Here is a 24,984-nt window from a genome sequence, read left to right on the forward strand (position 1 = left end):
AAAATCAGGACGGCACTGAAGAACCCATTAAATTGTAAAATTTTACTACAGTATATCGGAATTCACTGTACTATAAGTAGGGCTATATTAATTAATTATTAATTTACTAAATATAATATTAACAGTTAAGTTATAATTCACTATCAATATTATATCACAAAAAGATTTTATTATTAAATAGAATTATTAAATTCTGGAAAAAAAACCATGTTTGAATATACAAAAGTGATCAATTTTTTGTGTCTTTGATTTAACCTTGATTTTAATTGGATATTTTTTGCCCTTGTGATGCCAAAATTGTGGATGTTACTTAACTTTATTTGGAATTTGTTTTTTTCTATTTTGTTAGAAAATAAATAAACAAATAGATTTTCCTAATATTTTTAGCTTAGAAATGAAAAACTAGCTGTAGTTTATCTTACTTGACACAATCAAACAGATACAATACTTTATTTTAATTATTACTAATGACTAACTATTTTTGTGATAATGACTTGGTAAAGTATTATTATTATTATTGATTTAAAGCAATCCTGTTTATCAGACTTTGGTTTATTAAGAAATAACTAATGCATCATATAATCTAGATGTCCTTGGTGTATTTCCTTTATTTGCCAAAATATTTAAATAATGTTAAAATTAAATAGTAATTTATATTTAATATTCAAATAAAATATATAAAAAAGGAATTATCTAAAATACAAACTAAGAATCTTTAAAATATCCTACTACTCTAGCCTTGGTGTTTAAATAAATCAAAAAAGAATAAAATAAAGATTTTTATTGAATGCATGATATAATTAGTTAATTTTTATCTGTTTTGACATTTAAAGAATAAATTACTAATTTCATGCAAATAATTTGCAAAACTAATTTATTTTATATCATACTATATTACATACCTAATGACTTCAAATTAACCATATATTCACCCAAATCTTCACTTACTAGCATTTCATTCACTTTTACACTAGCTTGTGAATCTTCACTTTCAAGAATTTCGTTCAATTTTTTGCTAGTATTTTCATCTGTTTTAATATTTAAATAATTAAATAAATAAAATTAATTTCACAAAATAATTTGCAAGATTAATTTCTATAAATACATTACATACCTAATGACTTTAAATCCTTAATTATATAATCATTCAAATCTTCACTTACTAGCATTTCACTTTCAAGAATTTCATTTAATTTTTTACTAGTAAAATTAAGCAAGCGACTTATATAACAAGCCTGTGGATGAGATTCAGTAACAAGATTATTATGCTCAATTGGTGCATTTATAAATTCCATAATGTTGCATTTTAATTCTTCATCAATATCTTTAATTTTCTTGCTAATAGGAAGATAAATCCATTTTTTAATAATTTCTAATACTTCCTTAGAAGATGGCCTATTTAATAGATTTTCATCCCAACATTTTTTCATCAAATCTACATAGCATTGTGGAGTATTTTCAATAATTTCAGGACGTTCACCTTTACAAATACTTAAACTAAGTTGAATATCATGTGCTCTATTGTTAAATGGTGGTATTCCAGATGTAAATTCCCACATAATCATCGAAAAACTGTATACATCACTAGCTGGAGTATAAGGTTTGCCTCTTAAAACTTCAGGTGCCATAAATGGTACAACACCATAAATCTTATACTCTTTCAAAAATGATTTTACAGGTTGACATAATCCTAAATCACTAACATAAATATTACTCTCATTATGATTTAAAATATTACCATCATGAAAATCACAATGAATAAGATTTTGTTTATGAATAAAATTAAGTCCAGAAACAATTTTATGCAACATATATAATTTTTGATTCCAACCACTTTCAATTATTCTTGTTAAGTTTCCTCTTAAATTACCTTTGTTTGCATAATCCATTACTACCATATATTTCAAAGTATCTGGATTTTTTGTAAATCCATAAAAATAAATAATATCATATGAATTTAAACAACTCTCATGATATTTCCACTATAAAGATTAATAATATATTAACATAAATAAATGATAATTTAAATTAAAAAAATAAATGATGTAACATCTCACTTCATTTAAAAATTCAATCAAATTTTCATTTAAATCATTATGACATTTAAGAATTACTTCAATATCTCCATCATTGCTTAACCATATAGCTTTGTGTATAGTACCAAATCCTCCTTCATTAAGATATTCAACATCTTTAAATTTATTATAGGGAATCCATTTTAATTTTTTTTCAAGAATAAATTCATCTATAATTGTATTTTCACTTTTTCCAAATCTATAATTTAAATAGTAATTAATATTATATCAAAACTTATAATAAAATTTACACTAAAATTCAGGATTAAAATTAACACTTACTCTAAAATTTAAATAGGAATTTAAGATAATATAAGTTTTAGTTCTTATATAAATATATATCAATAATAAGCTATATCACAACTTACCAACTGAAATTTTAAATGAAAGAATAGTTAACAAATAAATATTATATAAATTATATAACAATAAAAATAACAAATAACCTACAAGCTATATTATTAAATAATTTTTTAAATAAAGAATTTAGTTAGCTTAAATTATATTAATAATAGAATTAAATAAATAAATTATAACCTACAATCTAAAGGAATTACAAAATAATTTTTTAAATAAAGAATTTAGTTAATTTAAATTATAAAACAATAAGTAATAATAGAATAAATAAATAATTTATGACTAACAATCTAAAGGAATTACAAATAATTTTTTTAAATAAAGAATTTAGTTAATTTAAATTATATGTAAATATTATAACAATAAGTAACAAATAGATAACTTACCAACTAAATGAAATTACAAAAATAATTTTTTAAATAAAAAATTTAGTTAGTTTAAATTATATGTATAACAATATGTAATAATAGAACTAAATAAATAGCCTATAACTTACGATCTATTTAAATAAAGATTTAATTAGTTTAAATTATATAACAAAAAGTAATAATAAAATTAAATAAATAACTTACTTCCTATATTATTCAAATAATTGTTTACAAAAGAATTTAATTAGTTTAAATTATATGTAAATATTATAACAATAAGTATAATAGAATTAAATAAATAACTTGCCAACTAAAAGAATTTACAAAATAATTTTTAAATAAAGAATTTAATTAGTTTAAATTATATGTAAATATTATAACAATAAGTAATAATAGAATTAAATAAATAACTTACCAACTAAGTGAAATTACAAAAATGATTTTTAAATAAAGAATTTAGTTAGGTTTAAATTATATGTAAATAATATAACAACAAGTAATAATAGAATTAAGTAATAATAGAATTAAATAACAATTTACTCCCTATATTATTTAAATAATTTTTTTTAAATAAAGAATTTAGTTAGTTAAAATTATATGTAAATACTATAACAATAAATAATAATATAATTAAATAAATAACTTACTTCCTATTATTATTTAAATAATTGTTCAAATAAAGAATTTTAGTTAGTTTAAATTATATGTAAATATTAAAATAATAAGAATTAAATAAATAACTTATAACTTACGATCTATTTAAATAAAGAATTTAGTTAATTTGAATTATATGTAAATATTATAACAAATAAGTAATAATAGAATTAAATAAATGACTTACCAACTAAATGAAATTACAAAAATAAATTTTTAAATAAAGAATTAAATTATATGTAAATATTATAACAACAAGTAATAATAGAATCAAATAAACAATTTACTCCCTATATTATTTAAATAATTTTTTAAATAAAAATTTAGTTAGTTTAAATTATATGTAAATATTGTAACAATAAGTAATAGTAGAATTAAATAAATAACTTACTTCCTATATTATTTAAATAATTGTTTAAATAAAGAATTTAATTAGTTTAATTTATATGTAAATATTATAACAAAAGTAATAATAGAATTGAAAAATAACGTACCAACTAAATGAAATTACAAAAATAATTTTTAAATAAAAAATTTAGTTAGTTTAAATTATATGTAAATATTATAACAATAAGTAATAATAGAATTAAATAAATAACTTACCAACTAAATGAAGTTACAAAAATAATTTTTAAATAAAGAATTTAATTAGTTTAAATTATATATAAATATTATACCAATAAGTACTAATAATTGAATTAAATAAATAACTTATAACTTACGATCTATTTAAATAATATTTAGTTAGTTTAAATTATATATAAATATTATGACAATAAGTACTAATAATAAAATTAAATAAAAAACTTACATCCTATATTATTTAAATAATTTTTAAATATAGTGTAAATATTATAACAATAAGTACTAATAATAGAATTAAATAAATAACTTACCAACTAAATGAAATTGCAAAAATAATTTTTTTAAATAAAGAATTTAGTTAGTTTAAATTATATGTATAACAATATGTAATAATAGAACTAAATAAATAGCCTATAACTTACGATCTATTTAAATAAAGATTTAATTAGTTTTTTTTTTTTTTAACGAAGTCAACTTTATTTAGAAATAAGAAAAATTACAAAAAAGGAAAAGATCTACATTATATAACATTTAGTAAAGAACACGATCGAACTAATACTATAATATTATTAGGGACTTAAGATTTTATGTTCAAAAGAACTATCTACCATCCTGCTCACCCAAATAGGTTCACTAAACTATCCGCATAACTACTACTATTCGTATGGACTTCGGTAATGTTATATAAAAACTCACCACAACTCCTTTAATTACTACTACAACATCAAAGATAATAAAAATAATACTACGAAACACTACCGTAATCAACAATATTATAGTAATCTATTGTATTACCCCCAAAATAAATATGACTTTGAAGACTTTGTAGATTAAAGTATTTCTTATTTTTTGATTTACGCGTTTTGTCAATAAACTGCTCTTTACCAAAATGTTGTTTTTTAACATTTTTATCAATTCCCAAACCTCTATCAATTTCATTAAGTTTATTACACCTCACTTTCCAAAAAATCATAGATTTATCCAAAATTTCATTCCTAAAATTATATGACAAAATTTCAACTTTTGATTTCGTAGATAATAATTGTTTAAAAAAATTAATTAACGAACAAGGAAAGAAACCTTTAATTAAATCTATGAAAGTTATGTGATCCTCTGATACTTCAAGTTTCCAAATATCATTGAGATTTTTAATATGTTCAAGAGTAATATGATTAATAGGATCTAAAATTTTATTAATTTCTAAAAGAAGCCAATTTTGTACTCCTGAAATTAAATCATCCATATCCTCTCGTCTTTCTTCACAAAACCAGATATGATTGAAATCTTCTTCATCCTCTTCACACATAGGACAAAACCTTTCTTTATATAATGAAAATAAAGTTCTTTTAATTTGTTCAATGCAAGGAAGTTCTTCAATCATCAACTGAATTTTGCGTCTTCTAATTTTTGATTCTTTGAAATCAGTGTATAATTTTTGTTTTTCTCCCAAAAAATTATTAAAAAAAATTGACCAATCTATTTCACATTTTCTATACTTATCATTTCTATTTAAATTTAAAAACCTTTCCAAATTTTTCGTATTGGTTGTTAATGTAATTAACTTTCTTAAAGATTTTTCTATAACTATGCCATTCCATTTGGGAATCCAAGGAAGATCATAAAAATTATTATAATTTAAATTAATTCCTAAATTTTGATCATTATGTGCCAAAGAAACAATATTGTCGACATAATTATTTAAAGAATCATCTGTATGAGCATTAACTTTAAATATATTAACAGATAAATTATTTTCTTTAATAATATCCATAATTATTTTCCAAAGAATGTTGTTATTACTAATTTTAAAAATTTGTCTAGTAACTAAAGTAAAATTATAAAATTTAAATTTTTCAAAATTACTAATAACGCTAGCACTATCTGTATAAACTGTTAAATTACTATTAGAAGGTGCTATTAGCAAAGTAATTAATAAAGCAAAAATTTCTGCACGTGTTGATGAAATCCAATTATTATAAGATGATATTAATTCCAAAATTTTTTGCAAGGACAAATTATAAAAAGTTGTTCCAAAAGTAGCTGATACATATTCTTTGGTAATATCTTTAATTGAACCATCTGTATAGCAAACAAAATCTTTAATGTTTGAATCATATAAAATTTTTCTTGAATCAAATAATTTCTGTTTATCTAATGATAAATCTATATATTTTTCAATAATATCTAAACTATTTTCATCAAAACGTAATTGATAATTATCATATGAAGAGTAATATAAAGGGTTTCGTTTAAAAAATTGATCATATCTTATAATATTTTCCATATAATTATGTTGTGCTTCCTTTAAAAGATATGCCTTATATCCCTTCCATTTAATAAGTCTTTTATATCTCACTTCATATATTTCAGTTTTCATTGATTCTATTATACATTTACCCTCTATTTGACCAATATTATATTCACAACCATTACATACTTTAATAAACAAATTAATTTCACTTGTGTCTGATATTCTTTTAAAATGTTCAAAAATATATGTAAAGGGCTTTTCTTCAATTATTTTTCCATAAATATTTTCAAAATGAAACATATTAAAAGATGTTATAATATTATTAATATGAATATTAATTGGTAAAAATTCATAACCACCCAAATTTGTGACTACATTATTATCTATATATTCCTCTTTAACATTATAATTTTTTCCATTAGTTGTAACTAAAGACTGAATTTTTTTATATATATTTGGCGTATTAACTACATTACTATTTCTATTATTACTAAGAGCAAATATCTTATTTTTTATATTCCACCATGTCAGAAGAGTTTTGTTATCAGGAGATAAAAATTGGTCCAAAAAGTATAAATTATTCATACGTAAAATTTTTATATTTTTCAAAAAACTTTCAGTTCCAACAATTTCCATAATATGACGACCCCTTCCTAATACAGTACTATTTTTCCCAATATTGTGTTTATTAAATTCTATACTAAAATTATAACTTTTCATTAATAATAAATTATTAATAATAAAATTATTTCGCAAATGTTGACCCATAAAGATTAAATCTTTATTAGAAAAAGGAAAATTAATTAAAGGATTGAAAGGTAAAAGTAGTTTATTTTGAATATCTACTAAACGAATCTCCATTATTTTTCCTAGAATTCCTTGATCATTAATTTGAATTATAAAATTATTAACCTTAGCTTGCAATTGATTATCAAAAATTGAACGAATATTATATAATAAATTCAATTCCATAATTATATTTGGTGCAGTTGAAGCTAACTTTAATTTATTTTTAAAATTTTTTCTATAAGGAACCATGATTTTTTCACAATCTTTTTCTGATAGTATTATCGTTTGTGTCCTATATTCGATACGTGGTAATATTACAGCATTAAAAATATAGGAACTAATTTTATCTGTTATGCATTTGTTCTTCAGCAGGTTATTACTTAAATTTTTAACTTCATCAAAGGCTTGTTGTTTGATAAAATTGTTATCATTATATATATTGAACCAAACACCCAAGATTCTAAGACTTTCTGTTTTTCCTTTAGGTTTGATTTTGATTTTCTGATTGCCAAATTCTAACTCTATTTTTTCATTAAAATTAAAATTCTTTTTCTTAAGTAACAATTCAGATTTTTCTTTATTTATTTGAATATCGTTAAGAGTATAGAAGTCATCAGCCGTTTTTAATATTTTTTCTAATTCTTCTTTATTGCCAGCTAACATATTAGTATCATCCATATATGCCATGCTGGTAATGTTTTGTTTTACTTCTACCTCTATATTTTCATATAAATTGATTTTCTTTTTTGCTTTTACACGATATCCAAAGTGTTCTTGCTGTATGGCAGTAAGAAGTGGATCATAATATATACACCACAAAAGTGGTGAGATTATTTCCCCTTGATCGATTCCAACCATTACATCATATGGATTACTTAATCCTCCTGCTGTAAATACACTATTTTTCCGTCCTAAAAATAACTCTTTTGTTAAATTAATAAAAGAACTTGGTATTTTAAGACGTTGCATAGCTTTTTCTAACATAAAAATATTAACACGATCATATGCTTTTGACATGTCTAATGATAAAATCCACAGTTCCTTATCATTCTCATTAGCATCTTGAATTATTTCATTAATAATCCTTAATGGTTCAAAAGTTGAACTGAAAGGCAATCCAGCAAATTGTAAACCTTTAAGAATTTTGTTTTTCTGAAGAATTGTTGATAATCTTGCATTCATTATTGATACCATTAATTTCCTAGCCGTTTCCAACAAAGTTATTGGGCGTGTATTAACTAGTTGACAACCCCATGGCTTTGGTTTCGGTATAGGATAAACATTAGCATATTTCCATTCTAATGGTATCTCTTGATTATTAAAAATTAAAATAATTAATTTTCTAATAATTTCTTTAAATTCTGGAGATGCGTGTTTCAACATTTCATTACTAATACCCGTAGGTCCAGAAGCTTTATTATTTGATAATTTATTTAAAGCTTCATTCAATTCATCATTTGTAGGCTCTACCATCAAATCTTTATAAATTTTATCATTAATTTCATCTTGAGGAAAATAAAATTTTGCCCAATATTCTGATAAAATCTTAGGTTGGTTTGTTGATCCTGCAATATTTTGAAAATGATCATTTACAATATCTTTTATTTTTTCTTCATCAGTGATTAATTTATCTTCATTATTTTCTTTAATTAGAACTCTGTCTAATACAATGGATTTAATTTCACGTTCCATTACACTATTAATCATACGTTTTTGATTTTCTAATAAATCTTCACAGCGTTGGTCAATTGCTAGTTTAATTTTTTCTTCTTTGAATTGTAAAAGATCGTGATTATATAGGATTAAATAAATTTGATATAAATTTTTTATTTCTTCAAAAATTTCCTTGACACTTTTATCATCCTTAGGAATTTTATTCCAACAATAATCACTTTTTTCTCTTCCAATTTCCAATAATTTTTTTCTATATGTAATCCAATTTCTGATCACATGATTTCTTTTTCTTGAATCTTTAATTGAACGTCTGAAATTTATTAAAAATTTCATTACTTTATATGCATTAGATATTTTCATTGGGTTGACTTGACTTTTAGTTAATTTGATTTTTTCTATTGGAATACAATTTTTACTAGCTTGAACAAGACCTTTTTTGATCTTATCCCATATATGATTAATATTATTTTTATCGTTAAAATTAAATTTTAAAATTTCTGAATTTGAAATGTATTTATTAAGATCATTCTGAAATAATTCCCATTGCTCTCCATCCATTTTATCATACTTATAAACTTCTTTAAATCCTTCCTTCCGTTTGATATTAGCAATATTTCCAATCAAATCTTCTGACCATATTGAATACACTAACATTCTATGATCAGTATTAATTGTTGTTGTATTAACAATTTTGCATTCTTGTGTTTCTGAAAATAAATTTTCTGTTACCCAAATGTAATCTATTCTAGAAGGATTTTGATTTGTATTAAAAGGATAGAAAGTATTTAAGGAATGTTGTGATAAATTATCGAACATGATATAGAAAGGATCATAAAAATTTTGTTCATCTTCAATCCATTCAAAAAGTTTATGTTCTTTTTTCATTTTACGATTATTATTTTTATCATCCAGATATTTTTCATAATGAAGATTAAAATCACCAAGAAGAATAATTTCTGCATTTTGTGCTTTACTTTCTCTAACCAATTCTTTGATTTTATCAAAATAAATTTTAACTTCTTGATTAAAATTGTCTAAAGTAACTCGTCCAGATTTTCCATAATAATTAATGATTCTCATTTTTTTATTTCCACTAAAAATAAAATCAACATATATAATTCTTCCTTTGAAGCTATTATAATTGACTATATGCCGTGCATAATTTTTCTTAATAATAAGACCTACACCATTTCCCCTATAATTAGTTTCCTCATTTGCAAAATAAGTAACATAATTATTTCTATAAAAATTAAAAGAATGTTTTGCCATTTTGTTTGATATATTAGTTTCTGATAGACCCAAAATAGTTATATTATATTCACCTAATATATCAATTAAGAATTGTTTTTTAACATCAGTTATACCTTTAATATTCAATGAAGCTATTTTAATTATATCTGATAAATTGAGTCGTTGACGTGTTTTTGGACGATAAATTTGTTGATTATTTAAATTTGAACGTGATTTTTGATTAACAGGGGAAGGATTATTATAATGTTTTTTCTTAAAAGAATGTGTTTTTTTATTGTTCATCATTAAAAATAATATTTAAAGGGGTATTTAATCCTCATGGGATTCATTATTGTCAATAATTTTATCCCCTTGAAAATTATTAACGTCATTATTATTGTCAGAAGTAAAATATTCCATAATTTTTGAGATATTTTTACTCATAGTTGATAAAGCATCACCGAATCTATTAATTTCGTTATTTTGTTTGTTTAAACTATTTTCTATATCTGAAGATCCTGAGGCTTCAAGTTGTTCATTATCAACTCTTGATCTTTTGTTATTCTCATTTTGTAAGGCGATTGTACTTCTATCTTGATTGACTTTAATATTTTTTCCTGAACTTGTTGTAGACTTGTTTTCTTTATATTTATAAAATTCAGATTTAATACGATAGTTTTCTTGTTGGATTTTTTTGAAATCATTAGCTAATTTATTCAAATTCTCATTAAGTTGTTTAATTTGCGTGAAAATTCCTTGATCAAGTGACTTTTCATTAACGTTATTATTTCTATCACGTGAAATATTTTTATTCCAATATCTATTGATATTTCCATTATTATATTTAGAATAATTATTTGAATTATTACTTTGCTGACGTTTTTCAAATGAATTTTGTTTTGTTACATTTGCATAACTGCCTTTTTTAAACTTCTTGTTATTTTCTTGACGAAACTCCTTAAGCTTTTGCTTTCTATTCATTACACGTGGTTTAGCAGATGGTTCAATATCACACTTACTAATTAAATGATCAAAGGAACCACATCTATGGCATGATTTTTCACCTGGAGTTCCCCAATGAAGCGTTCTATTACAAAAAATAATATTTCTTTCTGCTGCAATACCTATATCTTCATCATTTTCATAATAAACTATTGCATAATTCAATGGTTTATTATTATTTGGATTACGTGGTATAAAAATATACTTAGGATTGTTAACTTCTAAAGCTTCATGTATATCATAAGCAGTTGAATTCCATGGTAATCCAGTTAATTTAACTGTATACATTGATCTTTTTTCTATTTCATCTTCTGACAAAATTTTTGGCACAATAAGTACTTGATGTTTTCCAATCCATTCTGACCATATGCCTTTGTAAAATTTTTGTAGACTTTCTTCTTTTTTATATGTAATGAAAGCTTGAATATATAAATTTCTAATTCTGGTATAAAAGCCATTTTCTTCTATTTCACCATATTTGTTAAATACAGCTCTAATTTGATAATTAGGAATTTCAATTGGAATATTTATAACTTTAATCGTTCTACAATTTCTATCTTTAATTTCTTCTTCAGTAAAAACTTTTTTAGTTTTTTGATATGGTGTAAATTTTATTATTTCCTTAACCTTACTATTAGTACTCGACTCTGCATCTTCACCATTTTCATGTGACTGTTCATCATCAATAATATCAATTTCTAGATTAATAATTTTATCATAATCATTTTTCATGATTGGTAAAATGATAAATTCGGGTTCTTTCTTATTTAAGATAACTCCCCCGGCCAGGGTAACATTAATTCCAGCTAGTTGTTTTCTCAAATTAAACTTTTTTTGAATAATATTGTTTCCTGGAATAGAATCTTTTTTGATTTTAACTAAAATAGGTTTAGCCTTATTAAAAATTTCTGAATGATTATCACTAATTATGTCATTAGTATCACCATTTTTCTGATTATCCTTATTAAAAGATTGATCATCTGTTTGATTATCAATTTTTCCATTGTCGACGATCATTTCATCATTTTTTTCACCATCAATTGGTGCATCTAGATTTTCTGGTGTTACTTGATTATCTGTATTGGATTTTGCTGCGCCACCGCTTTCAGATGAAGAAGCAAAAGTATCTTGACTAATATCCATATCATCAGTAGTTTTTTCAGTAGATTTATATTGCCTAAAAGACAAACGAGGTTGTTTTTTCTGTTGTTTTTGTTCAACTTGTTTTTCTTTATCTTTTCTTTTAGTTTTACGAGAACTTGCAGGTTGCCAATCCTGAATAATAGGATTGATATTGAAGACTGGTTTATGTATCGAGTCTTGAAGAGTTTGCTGTTGTCCTGGTTTGTTAACTTCTTTATCTTGTTGCTGTCTTGTACTTGACCGAGTGGCGTGGACCCTAGGTTGCGACCCTGACATCTCGAACAAGTTAAAACTTAATAAACTTACTCTTAAAATTGAACTTTTTCCTTTAAAAATTCCGCAGTAAAAATGGTCTTGAATACAAAGAAGAAGAAGTTTTTTAAATAAAGATTTAATTAGTTAGCGTAGAAGAGAGGTTGAATTGATCAGATCATTTCCAAATTTATCCATTTTTCCGCTTAATTTGGATAGTGTTGTAAATGATCGTCAAGAGTTGATATGTTTTTTGATCAATTTTGGAAAAGCTCAGATAAAAATTTGAGTTGCGTTTTATAAATAATACTTAATGCATTATGCTTTATGATTAGATCACGAGTACAAGTACGAGTTGGTGTAGACAATTCATAATCATAATCATAATGCATATGCATATGCTTATGCTTCTTTGACATCAAAAGAATAAAATTGCAATTTAGGGCTTCCTGTGCCACTTTTGTTGTAAGTTAAGTTGAACCATCAAAAAATAAGACACACGGCAAATTTCAATTTTTGATGATCTGCGTACATAAAATTTTTTTTTCTTTTGTTTTTTTTCAAGTTAATTTTAACAAAAATAAATGTATCTATTTTTTTTTTCGTATAATGATTATTTTTATTAATCAACTAATTAAATATTATTGTTAAAGTTTCAAGAAAAAATTCATACAAAAAATTAAATTTATTTTTTTACTTTTTTTTAAAAAAAAGAAATTTACTTTTAATAGATATATTTTTTAATTTTTGTTGTACAATAGATGCAATAAATAATTTTTATTAAATTAAACATAAATTTTTGACTGTAATTTTATTAAAAAAAATTAATAAAAGGTCTTTAATTTTATTTTTTTCGTAAGTAAATTGAAATTTTTAATGATCTACGTAAGAAACTTTCACTTCATTTATTAATTTTAGTTTCTATTTAAAAAAAGAAAATTACTTTCAATAAGTATATTTTTTAATTTTTTTTGTATAATAAATATAATAAATTATTTTTATTAAATTAACAAAATTTTGACAATAATTTTAAAAAAATTTAATAGAAGATTTTTAATATTTTTTTTTTCGTAAATTGAAATTTTTAATGATCTACGTAAAAAATGTCACTTGATTTATCAATTTTGTGGGTTTTTTTTTTAAAAAAAATTACTTTACCGAATAAAGTATTTTTATTTTTTGTTATACAATATACAATAAATTATTATTAAATATTTACCATAGTATCAATAAACTATTATTAAATATTTACCATAGAATAACAACTATTTTAAATTAACCAATTAAAATTTAGATTTTTACGGCAATAAATTGAATTTATGATTTACGTAAACAAAAGTTTCAATCTTATTCAATTATTATTTATCTATCAATTTTTTTGTTAATCTTTATGAAAAAACGTATCATACAGTATTATTCAATATTTTTTTATTTTTTATTTAATAAAAAAAAATTATTTTATTTTATTTTATTTTTATTTATATAATAATTAAATGATGAAAAATTTACAAATATTTTTTGTCATTTGAAAATTCATTAGCTAATCAACAAAATCCAAAACAATTACTAATAAATTTATTATATATTTGTCTAATTTAACTTTTAAACAATTAAACAAAATTTTATTATACATAAACATTTCACATATTAAAAAAATTCCCAAAAAAATTTCTCATAAAATTTAAATATTTTTACGTACAATAAAATAAAATTTCCCAACTATTTCAATAAAAAAAAACTTATATAAAGGCTATAAAAAAAAACGTTTGTGTTAATTTTTTTTTATCTATAACAAAATGCCAGCTCAACTTTCCACAATCTTATATATTTCAAATTATAAAGAATCTACTGCACCAAATTTCTTTATTAGTTCTACAACTGGCATAACAAGATTAAATGAAAATGATTCAATACAAACGTTTAACATAACTATTTTTTATCCAATTAATCCTTCAATACCATGTTATATTCCAAAACTAACAAATGGCCAAGTTCTATCAGTAAATAATTGTAAATTTTCGTTGGGAAATAATAATGAAATTGATGTAAATATTTTTTTTTTTTTTTTATCATTTTTTATTTTTCACTTTTTATTTTATTTATTTCATTTTTATTTAATTTTCTTTCACTTCACTTTTCATTTTATTATCATTATATCATATTTCAATTAAACAAATGATAATTGCACATTAAATTATCAGTAGATTATCAGCATTACTGGCAAGGTTGTCCAGGGACGGAGTCCCTGGTGTTAGACGCATTTCTAGTTTAAATTATATAACAAAAAGTAATAATAAAATTAAATAAATAACTTATAACTCACGATCTATTTAGATAAAGAAAATAAAGAATTTAGTTAGTTTAAATTATATGTAAATATTATAACAATAAGTAATAATAGAATTAAATAAATAACTTACTTCCTATTATTTAAATAATTTTTAAATAAAGAATTTAGTTAGTTTAAATTATATGTAAATATTATAACAATAAGCAATAATAGTATTAAATGAACAATTTACCCCCTACATCTTTTAAATAATTTTTTAAATAAAGAATTTAGTTAGTTTAAATTATATGTAAATATTATAACAATAAGTAATAATAGAATTAAATAAATAACTTACTTCCTATTATTTAAATAAAGAATTTAGTTACTTTGAATTATATGTAAATATTATAACAAATAAGTAATAATAGAATTAAATAAATGACTTACCAACTAAATGAAATTACAAAAATAAATTTTTAAATAAAGAATTAAATTATACGTAAATATTATAACAACAAGTAATAATAGAATCAAATAAACAATTTACTCCCTATATTATTTAAATAATTTTTTTAAATAAAAATTTAGTTAGTTTAAATTATATGTAAATATTGTAACAATAAGTAATAGTAGAATTAAATAAATAACTTACTTCCTACATTATTTAAATAATTTTTTTAAATAAAGAATTTAGTTAGTTTAAATTATATGTAAATATTGTAACAATAAGCAATAATAGTATTAAATGAACAATTTACCCCCTAAATCATTTAAATAATTTTTTAAATAAAGAATTTAGTTAGTTTAATTATATGTAAATATTATAACAATAAGTTTTAATAGAATTAAATAAATAACTTATAACTTACGATCTATTTAAATAAAGAATTTAGTTAGTTTAAATTATATGTAAGTATTATAACAATAAGCAAATAATAGAATTAAATAAATAACTTACTTCCTATATTATTTAAATAATTTTAAATAAAGAATTTAGTTAGTTTAAATTGTATGTATATATTATAACAATAAGAAATAATAGAATTAAATGAACAATTTACTCCCTACATTATTTAAATAATTTTTTTAAATAAAGAAATTAGTTAGTTAAAATTATATGTAAATGTTATAACAATAAGTTTTAATAAAATTAAATAAATAACTTATAACTTACGAGCTATTTAAATAAAGAATTTAGTTATTTTAAATTATATGTAAGTATTATAACAATAAGTAATGCTAATAGAATTAAATAAATACTTATAACTTACGATCTATTTAAATAAAAAATTTAGTTAGTTTAAAAATATTATAACAATAAGTAATGACAGAATTAAATAAATTAAATAAATGACTTACTAACTAGTAAAAGAAATTACAAAATAATTTTTAAATAAAGAATTTGTTAGCTTAAATCATATAAATAATAGAAATAAGACATCATATAACTTACACCCTGAATTATTATTAATTTTTAATTAGTTAGATATAAATATGAAAGAAAGGTATTTACTATAAATTGAATATATTACTTACAATCTATTATTTAAATTAAGAATATAATTAGTTAAATTATATAAAAATATTAATATTATTCTTAAGTATTATAACTTACCAACTGTAAATATAATTAATTAATTATTAAACAAAAAATTTAGTTATTTGAATATTATGTAAAATAAATAAAGTAAAAAACTAAAAATTTAAATAGCTAATAACTTACAAACTATAGTATTATTAATTATTAAATGAATTGTTTAGTTACATAAAATATAACAATAATAATAAGTAATTCCATTGTTATTTAATTATAATATAACCTATTAACTTACGAGCTAAATTATTTAATATATTTTTTATATAATATATTTAGTTGGTATATTATATAAAGTTTTATTTATTGATAAGTATTTTAAAAGTTATTTGCAAATAAAAATTTGATGTTTCAGCTTGTTTAATATACCTTCAGATTCCTTGGTACTACTTCCTTCAGATTCTTCAGAGCCATTTTTTTTATTAATACTACCGAAGACTAGTTTTATTATATTGCCAATTTGTTAAAAATTTCAAAATTCTAATTGTATTAAATGAACATACTATATATATGATTTTACCCTTATCATTACTGTGAGCCATTACTATATAACAATATATAAAAATTTTCCCTAACTATAAAAGGGATAAAATAAATATTATTTATTAAACACCTTATAAGTATGAGTAAATATGGTAATAATATTTATACAAAATTCATTATGTTGATCACAAGTACAAGTATTGCATATATACTGTACATGTATGACAAGAAAATTTTGCATGTCCGGAATGCATGTTGATCATTAATCCTCATTGTTACATAGAAAAAATCACAAAATTGAGAAAATTTTCTTAATACATATTAAATATACAAATTTCAAAAGTCATTAAGAAGATAAGTTTGGCTACTTTGAAAGTTTACTTAGAATGATAAAGAATGTCAAAGGTAGTTTTGAATATCACTTTTGATTTTTCATTAAAACCAACTTAAAAATGAACAGCATATATTTATTATTTTCTAGTTTTATTTTAAAAAAAAATTTTGCGTATACTTCAGGGTATAAATTCAACATTTTAGTCAAAATAAACCACCTCTAGGTATTTAGATAAAATATCTAAACTACTTGCATATAAATTTTTTAATATAAATATTTAATAAAAAAATAATACATTATCTATCTGTTTAATAATATGAATTTATTATTTTTAAATATAATTTCATTAAATTATTTTGATTTATAAAAATTTTTATTAATTCGTGATCTGTATGTTGATCTTTTTTTTTTTTTTTTTAAACAGTAATGCGCTTTATTAATTATATAAGATCTAAATCGATCAATAATTACAAATTTAAGCACCTAGAGCAAAGAAAGTTCAAAGACTTTCTAAACCCTATAACTGAGTAATCTTTAGACTAATTTCTAATTTAAAATCTAACTAATACATTGTGTTTGATTTTAAAATTAATATTGTTTTATACTACGCTACTATTTTAAAATTTTTTGATGTTTTTGGATTTTTGCTATTTTCTATATTTTGAGGCTTTACATTTTTTCCTTAAACTTCCTAAACTAATTGTGAAGAAAATAATAATAATAACTATATACTGTAATGAGTAAAAAAACGTCCTAAAATAAAGCAATAAAAATTTTAATAATAAAAATTTAAAAGAAAACTAAAATACTTTATCACGGAAAATATCCATCACAAAACTCTTTGTTGTTTAAGAAAACTTCGATCAAATTCCAGAATCGTCATTTCTGTTAAACTTTTAATTTTGTTAAAAAATTTTTGGGATATAATTTGTTTATTCGTTATCCGAATTGTCCCTTTCTTCCTGCTTTCGCACTATACGCTTTTTGTTGATATTAGTCTTTTCTTCAACGTTATCATCCAAAGTATCCACTACTTTCTTTTTCCAGTAAAAAAAAATTGTCAACGTAATGTCCCTTTCAGTTTTTTATAAAAAAAAAATAATTCTTTTACCCAAAAAAAGAAAATCAATTATCAAACAATAAATATCAAATTACCTTTATATTTTACTATAAGTCAATCAAAAATCGTTATGTTAATTTACTATTATTATTATTTATTATTATTCACTATTTATTGTTAAAAAAAATATATATATTTCAAACTAAAAAAGAAAACATTATTGATTAATAAGAATTTACATTTAGCGATTTATTTGGTTAAAGTGATTTCCCGACAGATGATTTCTCAACAGGCCAGATGTATGCAGAATTATGCACGAACATGTGATCAAACAGCGTTAGACTGTCTTCGTAAGCGATTTATATACGGCACGATTTCATTTATTATAATTATAAACTAATAATAATTATAAACTAAAAAATCAACTATAAAAGAAAGAATCAAATTTCCTTTATAAATTTTACATTATGTTATATCGTAAAACAAGTTCAAAATAAATTATATTTCATATATTTTACATTTACATTTTATAGTCCTAACTCTTTGTTATCGGATCATTAAAATTTGCAGTAGATTCATATAAATTATCAATCGCGTAAAACAATATTTGTCACATTATTTATTATGCGAACTTTATTGTGGCATAATTTTAAAAAGCAAATCAATAACTGAAAGAAGAAACATTACTAACGTTTCCTATATTTTTTTTGTACTGAAAACAATAAGTTTTGACATGTCGAAACTTAAAAAAAAAAATACTTTTTTTAAAAAATTTCTTGATACTTTTTTTTTATAGGACTTTCAGCGTGTTCAACTTCAGAAAATGAAATAAGTTTTGAAGCATTATTTTCAACTAAAACTAAGTATCAGTGACCACCTTTGATGGTATAAGTGACACGTAACTTTGTTTTTAAGTAAAAATGGTTAGAAGACACAGTTTTAATCGTAGAGTACAACAAGATCTTAAAGAGTCTATTAAAGGTCAAGGAGAAGTGAACAATGTCAAATCCAAGGTACGTATGACACATCTTTGGCGTATTTACGTAGCGGCAACCAGCGGCGTTTGCGTTGGAGGTAGTCTTATCATTTGTATCTTTACGTGTTTATCATAAATGGTACCATGTAGGTCTATGACCTTGTACCTTCGTTTCACCTTGTCTACCATGTAGGTCTTGACCTCGTAGGCATTGCAGACGTTAAAAACGCTCGTGATATTGATGATGTACTCAGTTTTACTGACCATACATTAGCTAACATTTCTAGGAAATCCCCACCCTCTTATTTAGAGGCTACCACTGGTTCTGGCTTTAGATGCCATTATATGAAAAGATATGATAATATAAATAATAGTGATGTGTAGACCTTTGAATTATGCTCGTAGGACTCGACAACAGGCTCTTAGTTGTCATAGGTCTCACTTTTGTCACGGAAATTTGGATTGGAAAGACGTTGGTTGGAGTAGGGATTAAGTCAGGATTAATCCTAACGATGATGGTCATCTTAAGTGCTATAGGTAGGGGCTGATTTGCGTAACTTAGTTTTTAAGTAAAAATGAAAAAAAAACAGTTTATATAAAGTACGTTATGATAGTAATGGTAATAGGACAGGTTTAAATTACTTTTTTCTAATTTTTTTTTTAGGAAAAATTACTAACATTTCCAATATATTTTTTGTAGGTTTTTGGCGTGTTCGGTAAGTTTTGGCATGTCTAAGCCTTTTTTAAAAAAAAAAATTATCTTTTTTTTAAATTTCTTTTTAGGAAACGTTTCTAACGTTTTGATACCTTTTTTTTATAGGACTTTCGGCGGGCCAGATCTTAACGTTAAACGGAAGAAATATGAAGAATTGTTTTATAAGAAGTTTATAACACAAAAACTGGGTTTCAGAAATTTAGCTAAAAATAGTTGGTTACGTTTGGAATTTGAAATTATGGAAAAGCCAGAGTTTAGTAGAAAAATTAAAAAAGAAATTTTTGATGGAATTATTGAAAAACACGAACATTTTTTCAATTTGTAAATATTCTATAAAAAACTTTCAAGAATAATAATGTACTAAATATAAACTAAATATTTATTTATTTATAAATAACTTTACATGCGTAAAGATTTACCATTTGAGTATTACCTGCTACACAATTTTCTGTAAAAATTAATTTATTTTTGGCTCCATAACAAGAATTATCAATAAGTTGTTTTCGATATAGGTCATTTGACAGGATCAGATTATGCTCACGTAAGTGATACAACCTGGATCTAGAACACACTTTTTTTTTTGTGTTAAGAAGGTACAAAAACAAATGATTATCAATCACGTGATTTTATACTACCTTACGTAAAATGAAACACTAAACACTAAGGGGAATATTTACAGAGACAAATAAGCTATAGGTAATAAGAATTATTCTAAGAATTTATGATAATCAGTAAATATCAAATCATTAAAAAAATAAGTCAATTAACCCATTTTTAAAAATTGTTCAAACAATAATCAAAATTAATCAAACAATCATCACTGTCAGGCCAGTTATCATTATATTATTATTTACTCATTTTTTTTTAATAAGATGATTGTGAAAACTCTTGCTGCTGCCGGAATAACTCATCCGATAGAAAATTACTTTTCCATTTTTATGGCAAGCTATCCCAAATTTACAAATAAATATTATGCTAAGCTGCTCAACCAGACATATTATGATTTTCACTTTACATAGCGTCAGCACGTCAATTAACAAAAAATATATCATAAATAAATTATTATCGTTATCACACGGAAATGTATTGTGACAATGACTGTACAAAGAATACTTAGTTTCAAATTATGCACGAACATGTACAAATAAAGTTAAATTTAAAATCAAGAATATTAATCTGTGTGATGGTTGATTTATTTGTTGGGAATATGGCTGACGTATTCGTAACGCATGAATATTATTACTATAACAGATAATAGATTTATACCAATCTTTAAATAATTTCTAAAAAAGGATATACCCGATATGACCCGGACAATTTTGAAACATAAAGGGAGAATAACAAAAAGAAAACAATACGGTACATAGGGAAGGAAATAACAATGAAAAAATAAATTACATAATAAGAAAACAATGTAAATTATGTAAAATTCTAATTTTTTACGATGATAATAGATATTTTAAAAGCCATAAAATTTGTTTGTTTGGTTTATTATAAATACACTTGGCTTCACATCGTAAAATTTCATCAAAAGAAAAAGTCCAAAGAACAAAAAAAAATCAACTAATCAAATTAATCAAAGAAATCAAAAAAATACTAAATTCTCAATTATTTCTCAAGTAAATTAATCAAAAATGAATCCAACAACTATTATTACCTCTAAACCAATTGTTATTGTTATTTCCGAAATAACTGAAAAACCTGATGGTAATCCTACAAACTCGTGTTCTATAATGTAAACGGAAAATTCTTCTACGAGGACGCACAAACGACTTAACGACTTCGGTTATTACATGAAAATCAATTTTTAACCGAAAAATTATACCTAATGACTATTCGTTACGAAATGGCCTAGAGCTATTATTTCTATTAAATTTCTTTATATCAACATGTATCATATGTATCATAAATATGTAATTTAAAACTTTATTTGTAATTTTGAAATATTTTTTATATTTTTTACTTGTTCATTAAAAATTTAAAAATAAAAATTTTTTAATTTTACGTAAATTATAACTGAAAATATTCTTCTGTTGCGCTTCATCTTCATTAAAAAAAAAAAAAAAGATTGTTTATTTGTTTATTACACAGCAGCTTCCGTGTGATCAACTCCTTAAAAATGTGACCGTAAATCCAAACTATTTTAATCACTATAGAGAGTACCAATTTTGCCATAGCATGTCAATCCGGCTGATCATTTCAACCTAAGAGGATTTTATTAAAAAATAAATTTCAAATAATTAATAATGACTATTATATTTAAATAGTAATTTTAATTTAACTGTTAATATATTTTTTTTATTAATAATAAAACAAAAAAAAATAGTAGAAAGTATTAATTTTATTTAATAATTGACCAATTTTACTTTAGAATGTGGCTGATCACATCAAAATTCTCAGCTTAAAGAAATTTTTATTTATAAAAATAAAAAAACACAACTTACTGCAGCACACCACCAGAATTTTTGCAATCCAAATTTAGCTTTAATTTTTCAAAATTAATTAAATCATTTTAGTACTATTGGTAAAATCATATTTATGGCAACGCGTTTTTTTCATTTATATTTTTAATTACCATGTTTATACAGTATTATAAATGATGTATTTGCATGATCCAGATTTATCAACGGTACTGCATCACGGCGGATTTATGAAATACCCTAAATTTGTCCGTCATGTCAAATTAAATAAATATTTGACAGTCTTTTAGTCACCAAATTTCCCAAATTAATTAGTGAACAGTCAAAAATGAGCCCTAAAAAATTTTTTTGTACCCCAAATCTTGCGTCTAACCAATTTTTCCGTTACCTAACAAATTTTTCCAGTGTTAAAGGTGCGTCATATTTGACATTTTTTAGGAAAAAAGCTTAATGTTTCTGTAAGTCAATTTTAATTCCCGAGGGTGCAGCAGGGTTTTTGCCAAATTTCATAAATCCGCCGCCGCAATGGCTGTTTAATTAGAATCGCTGATTGAAATTATACTGGGTCAAAAACTGTTGTGGATGATAATATATGGAAAGGGTACGTAGAGGAGTTGGATCATCTGTTTAGTATATATATATTATTTTTTTTGAATATATTGTATTTGTATTGAAATTATTTTTTAAAAAATTATCTTTTATTAAAATAAAATTGTTCAAAAAAAAAAGTATCAAATAAAATTATATTATGTTGTTAATGCTAATTTTTTTTAAAAAAATTACTTAAGAGCACTTAAAAAATGTATCATTAAAAAATGTTTATGGTGAAACAAATTATATTTATTATGTTATTATTAAAAATTTGTTAAAATCTATTTAGGTTCAATTTTTTATATTCATTTTTTATTAATGAGATGTTTATAAAATTAATGTATGACGTTAATTAATAATGAGATAATATATGTATTTTTTTATATAAAAAGTACTTTCAATTTCTCTTTAAAACATACTTCTATAAGAAGGGACCATAAATAAAATGACATCGATTTGAAGAATATTAGTTACATTCTTAAAATGAAAAAAAAAGAATCCACACCCTGGATAATATTCACTTACACAAGAGTCAAAGACCAATCCTTATAAAAAAAGTCCAAAAAAATGATGTTACGGTATTTATGTTTTTAAACTAAAAAATTCCTCTCCTATAAGTTATGATCGTTAAATTCCAAGAGATTTACTTGAAATAATGTTATTCAAGTTTCCCCTCCTCACGTGAAATTATCGTTTAAAGTCTCTGATTTTGAAAATACTCTTTCTTTGAAATTGTTGTTTCATTTTATTGAAATTCATGTGCGACAACATACAAATGATCTGCAATCACATGACATATATCCAATCAAATACGTGATTTTTTATATTGAAACGAAAAAATTAAACACTCCATTTAAATGCCGTAAGCAATTATTTTTTAACTTTATTATAATAATTAATATATTTTTGTAAAAATATGACTTAAATATAAAAATTAAATATAATATTAAAGTAAATCAAAAACATATATTGAGTCGTATTAAACATATAAGAATTATACACCAATATCCAATAATCCTTCAGTTACTCACTTCTATGATCTTATATGAATTGCTTTTCGTCTCTATTATTAAAAATACAGTATACAAATTTTATTATCAATTGTTATAATAAAATATAATTATTCTAAACAAATACTCAACCCGCATTTTAAATTCCCATTTTATTATTTATGGTAACTTCACCGTGATTCTTATTTTTCTTCCATGTGTTTTTTTGTGATTTTTTTTTTGTGATTTCAATAGTTAAAGGGTATAATGATTGGTTTTTTATTACATAAACCTAAATTTTGCCTTATTTTCTTTTATTTTACAAAATTTGTAAAATATGAATCGTACCTTAGATTTTTTAAATTTGCTCCAAGATCCTATTGACTATAATGTAAAAATTATAGTTGGTAAAGAACAGAATATTAAAGAATTTAACCTACATTCAGAAATCTTAGCTTCTAGATCCAATTATTTTAAAATACTTTATCTTTACGATGGGCAAAAAAAGAAAATGGAATAATTTTTTTTTAAAAAGCCTAACATTTCACTTTTGATATTTCAAGTTCTAATAAAGTAAGTATTTACTTCCATTATATTTAATAAAAAAGAAAAAAAATTTACCTCAAAATCAAAATTATTATGAATAGGTATATTTATTCGGGGATAATTTCCGTTGAAAATAATGAGATTAGTCTTATAATTGATGTTATAATTTCCGCTGATGAACTTGAATTACTTGAGCTTTATCAACAACTTGAGGAAGTTTTGCTTTGGAATATATTAGAATGGAAAACAAAAGATATTGTTAAAATTTTACAATGTGATAATTTCGTTAATTTACATAAAGTTGAAATAGATTTGTTGTGTAATAATCCCGAAGTTATTTTTGAATCAGATGATTACTTAAAAATGGAAGAAACTAAACTTGTTCAATTTTTAAGATGTGATTATCTTAAATTAGAAGAAATTAAAATTTGGGAATATTTAATTAAATGGGAATCAAAAATACCAATTCCATATTAAATAATGAAACCATTGAATTTCATAGATCTAAAGAAAACTTTACAAAGTTGTATCTTTCATATTCGATTTTTTCAAATGTCACTTGATGAATACACGAAGTTTAGAACTTATTTTAAAAATATTTTACCTGATGATTTCGATGATGAA

General features: G+C 22.4%; 4 protein-coding genes across 4 annotated transcripts; 2 read left to right on the forward strand and 2 right to left on the reverse strand.

The window, feature by feature from the left end:
• Window positions 1–894: 894 nt before the first annotated feature.
• Window positions 895–1,295, reverse strand: OCT59_015581 (uncharacterized protein; the record flags this gene model as incomplete). The annotated part of the gene is made up of 2 exons (XM_066140113.1): window positions 895–1,028; window positions 1,115–1,295. 2 exons carry the CDS (start codon window positions 1,293–1,295, stop codon window positions 895–897), a joined length of 315 nt encoding a protein of 104 aa, XP_066002926.1.
• Window positions 1,296–10,313: 9,018 nt separating this feature from the next.
• Window positions 10,314–12,404, reverse strand: OCT59_015582 (uncharacterized protein; the record flags this gene model as incomplete). The annotated part of the gene is made up of 1 exon (XM_066140114.1): window positions 10,314–12,404. One exon carries the CDS (start codon window positions 12,402–12,404, stop codon window positions 10,314–10,316), a length of 2,091 nt encoding a protein of 696 aa, XP_066002927.1.
• A 6,639-nt stretch (window positions 12,405–19,043) lies between these two features.
• Window positions 19,044–19,483, forward strand: OCT59_015583 (uncharacterized protein; the record flags this gene model as incomplete). The annotated part of the gene is made up of 2 exons (XM_025327942.2): window positions 19,044–19,197; window positions 19,293–19,483. The coding sequence occupies 2 exons, from the start codon at window positions 19,044–19,046 to the stop codon at window positions 19,481–19,483; spliced, it is 345 nt and encodes a 114-aa protein (XP_025168815.2).
• A 4,970-nt stretch (window positions 19,484–24,453) lies between these two features.
• On the forward strand, window positions 24,454–24,837 carry OCT59_015584 (uncharacterized protein; the record flags this gene model as incomplete). Its single annotated transcript, XM_025327941.2, has 1 exon — window positions 24,454–24,837. One exon carries the CDS (start codon window positions 24,454–24,456, stop codon window positions 24,835–24,837), a length of 384 nt encoding a protein of 127 aa, XP_025168814.2.
• Window positions 24,838–24,984: the final 147 nt, after the last annotated feature.

This window comes from Rhizophagus irregularis, chromosome 23, assembly GCF_026210795.1.
Source record: "Rhizophagus irregularis chromosome 23, complete sequence".
Taxonomy (NCBI): Eukaryota; Fungi; Glomeromycota; class Glomeromycetes; order Glomerales; family Glomeraceae; genus Rhizophagus; species Rhizophagus irregularis.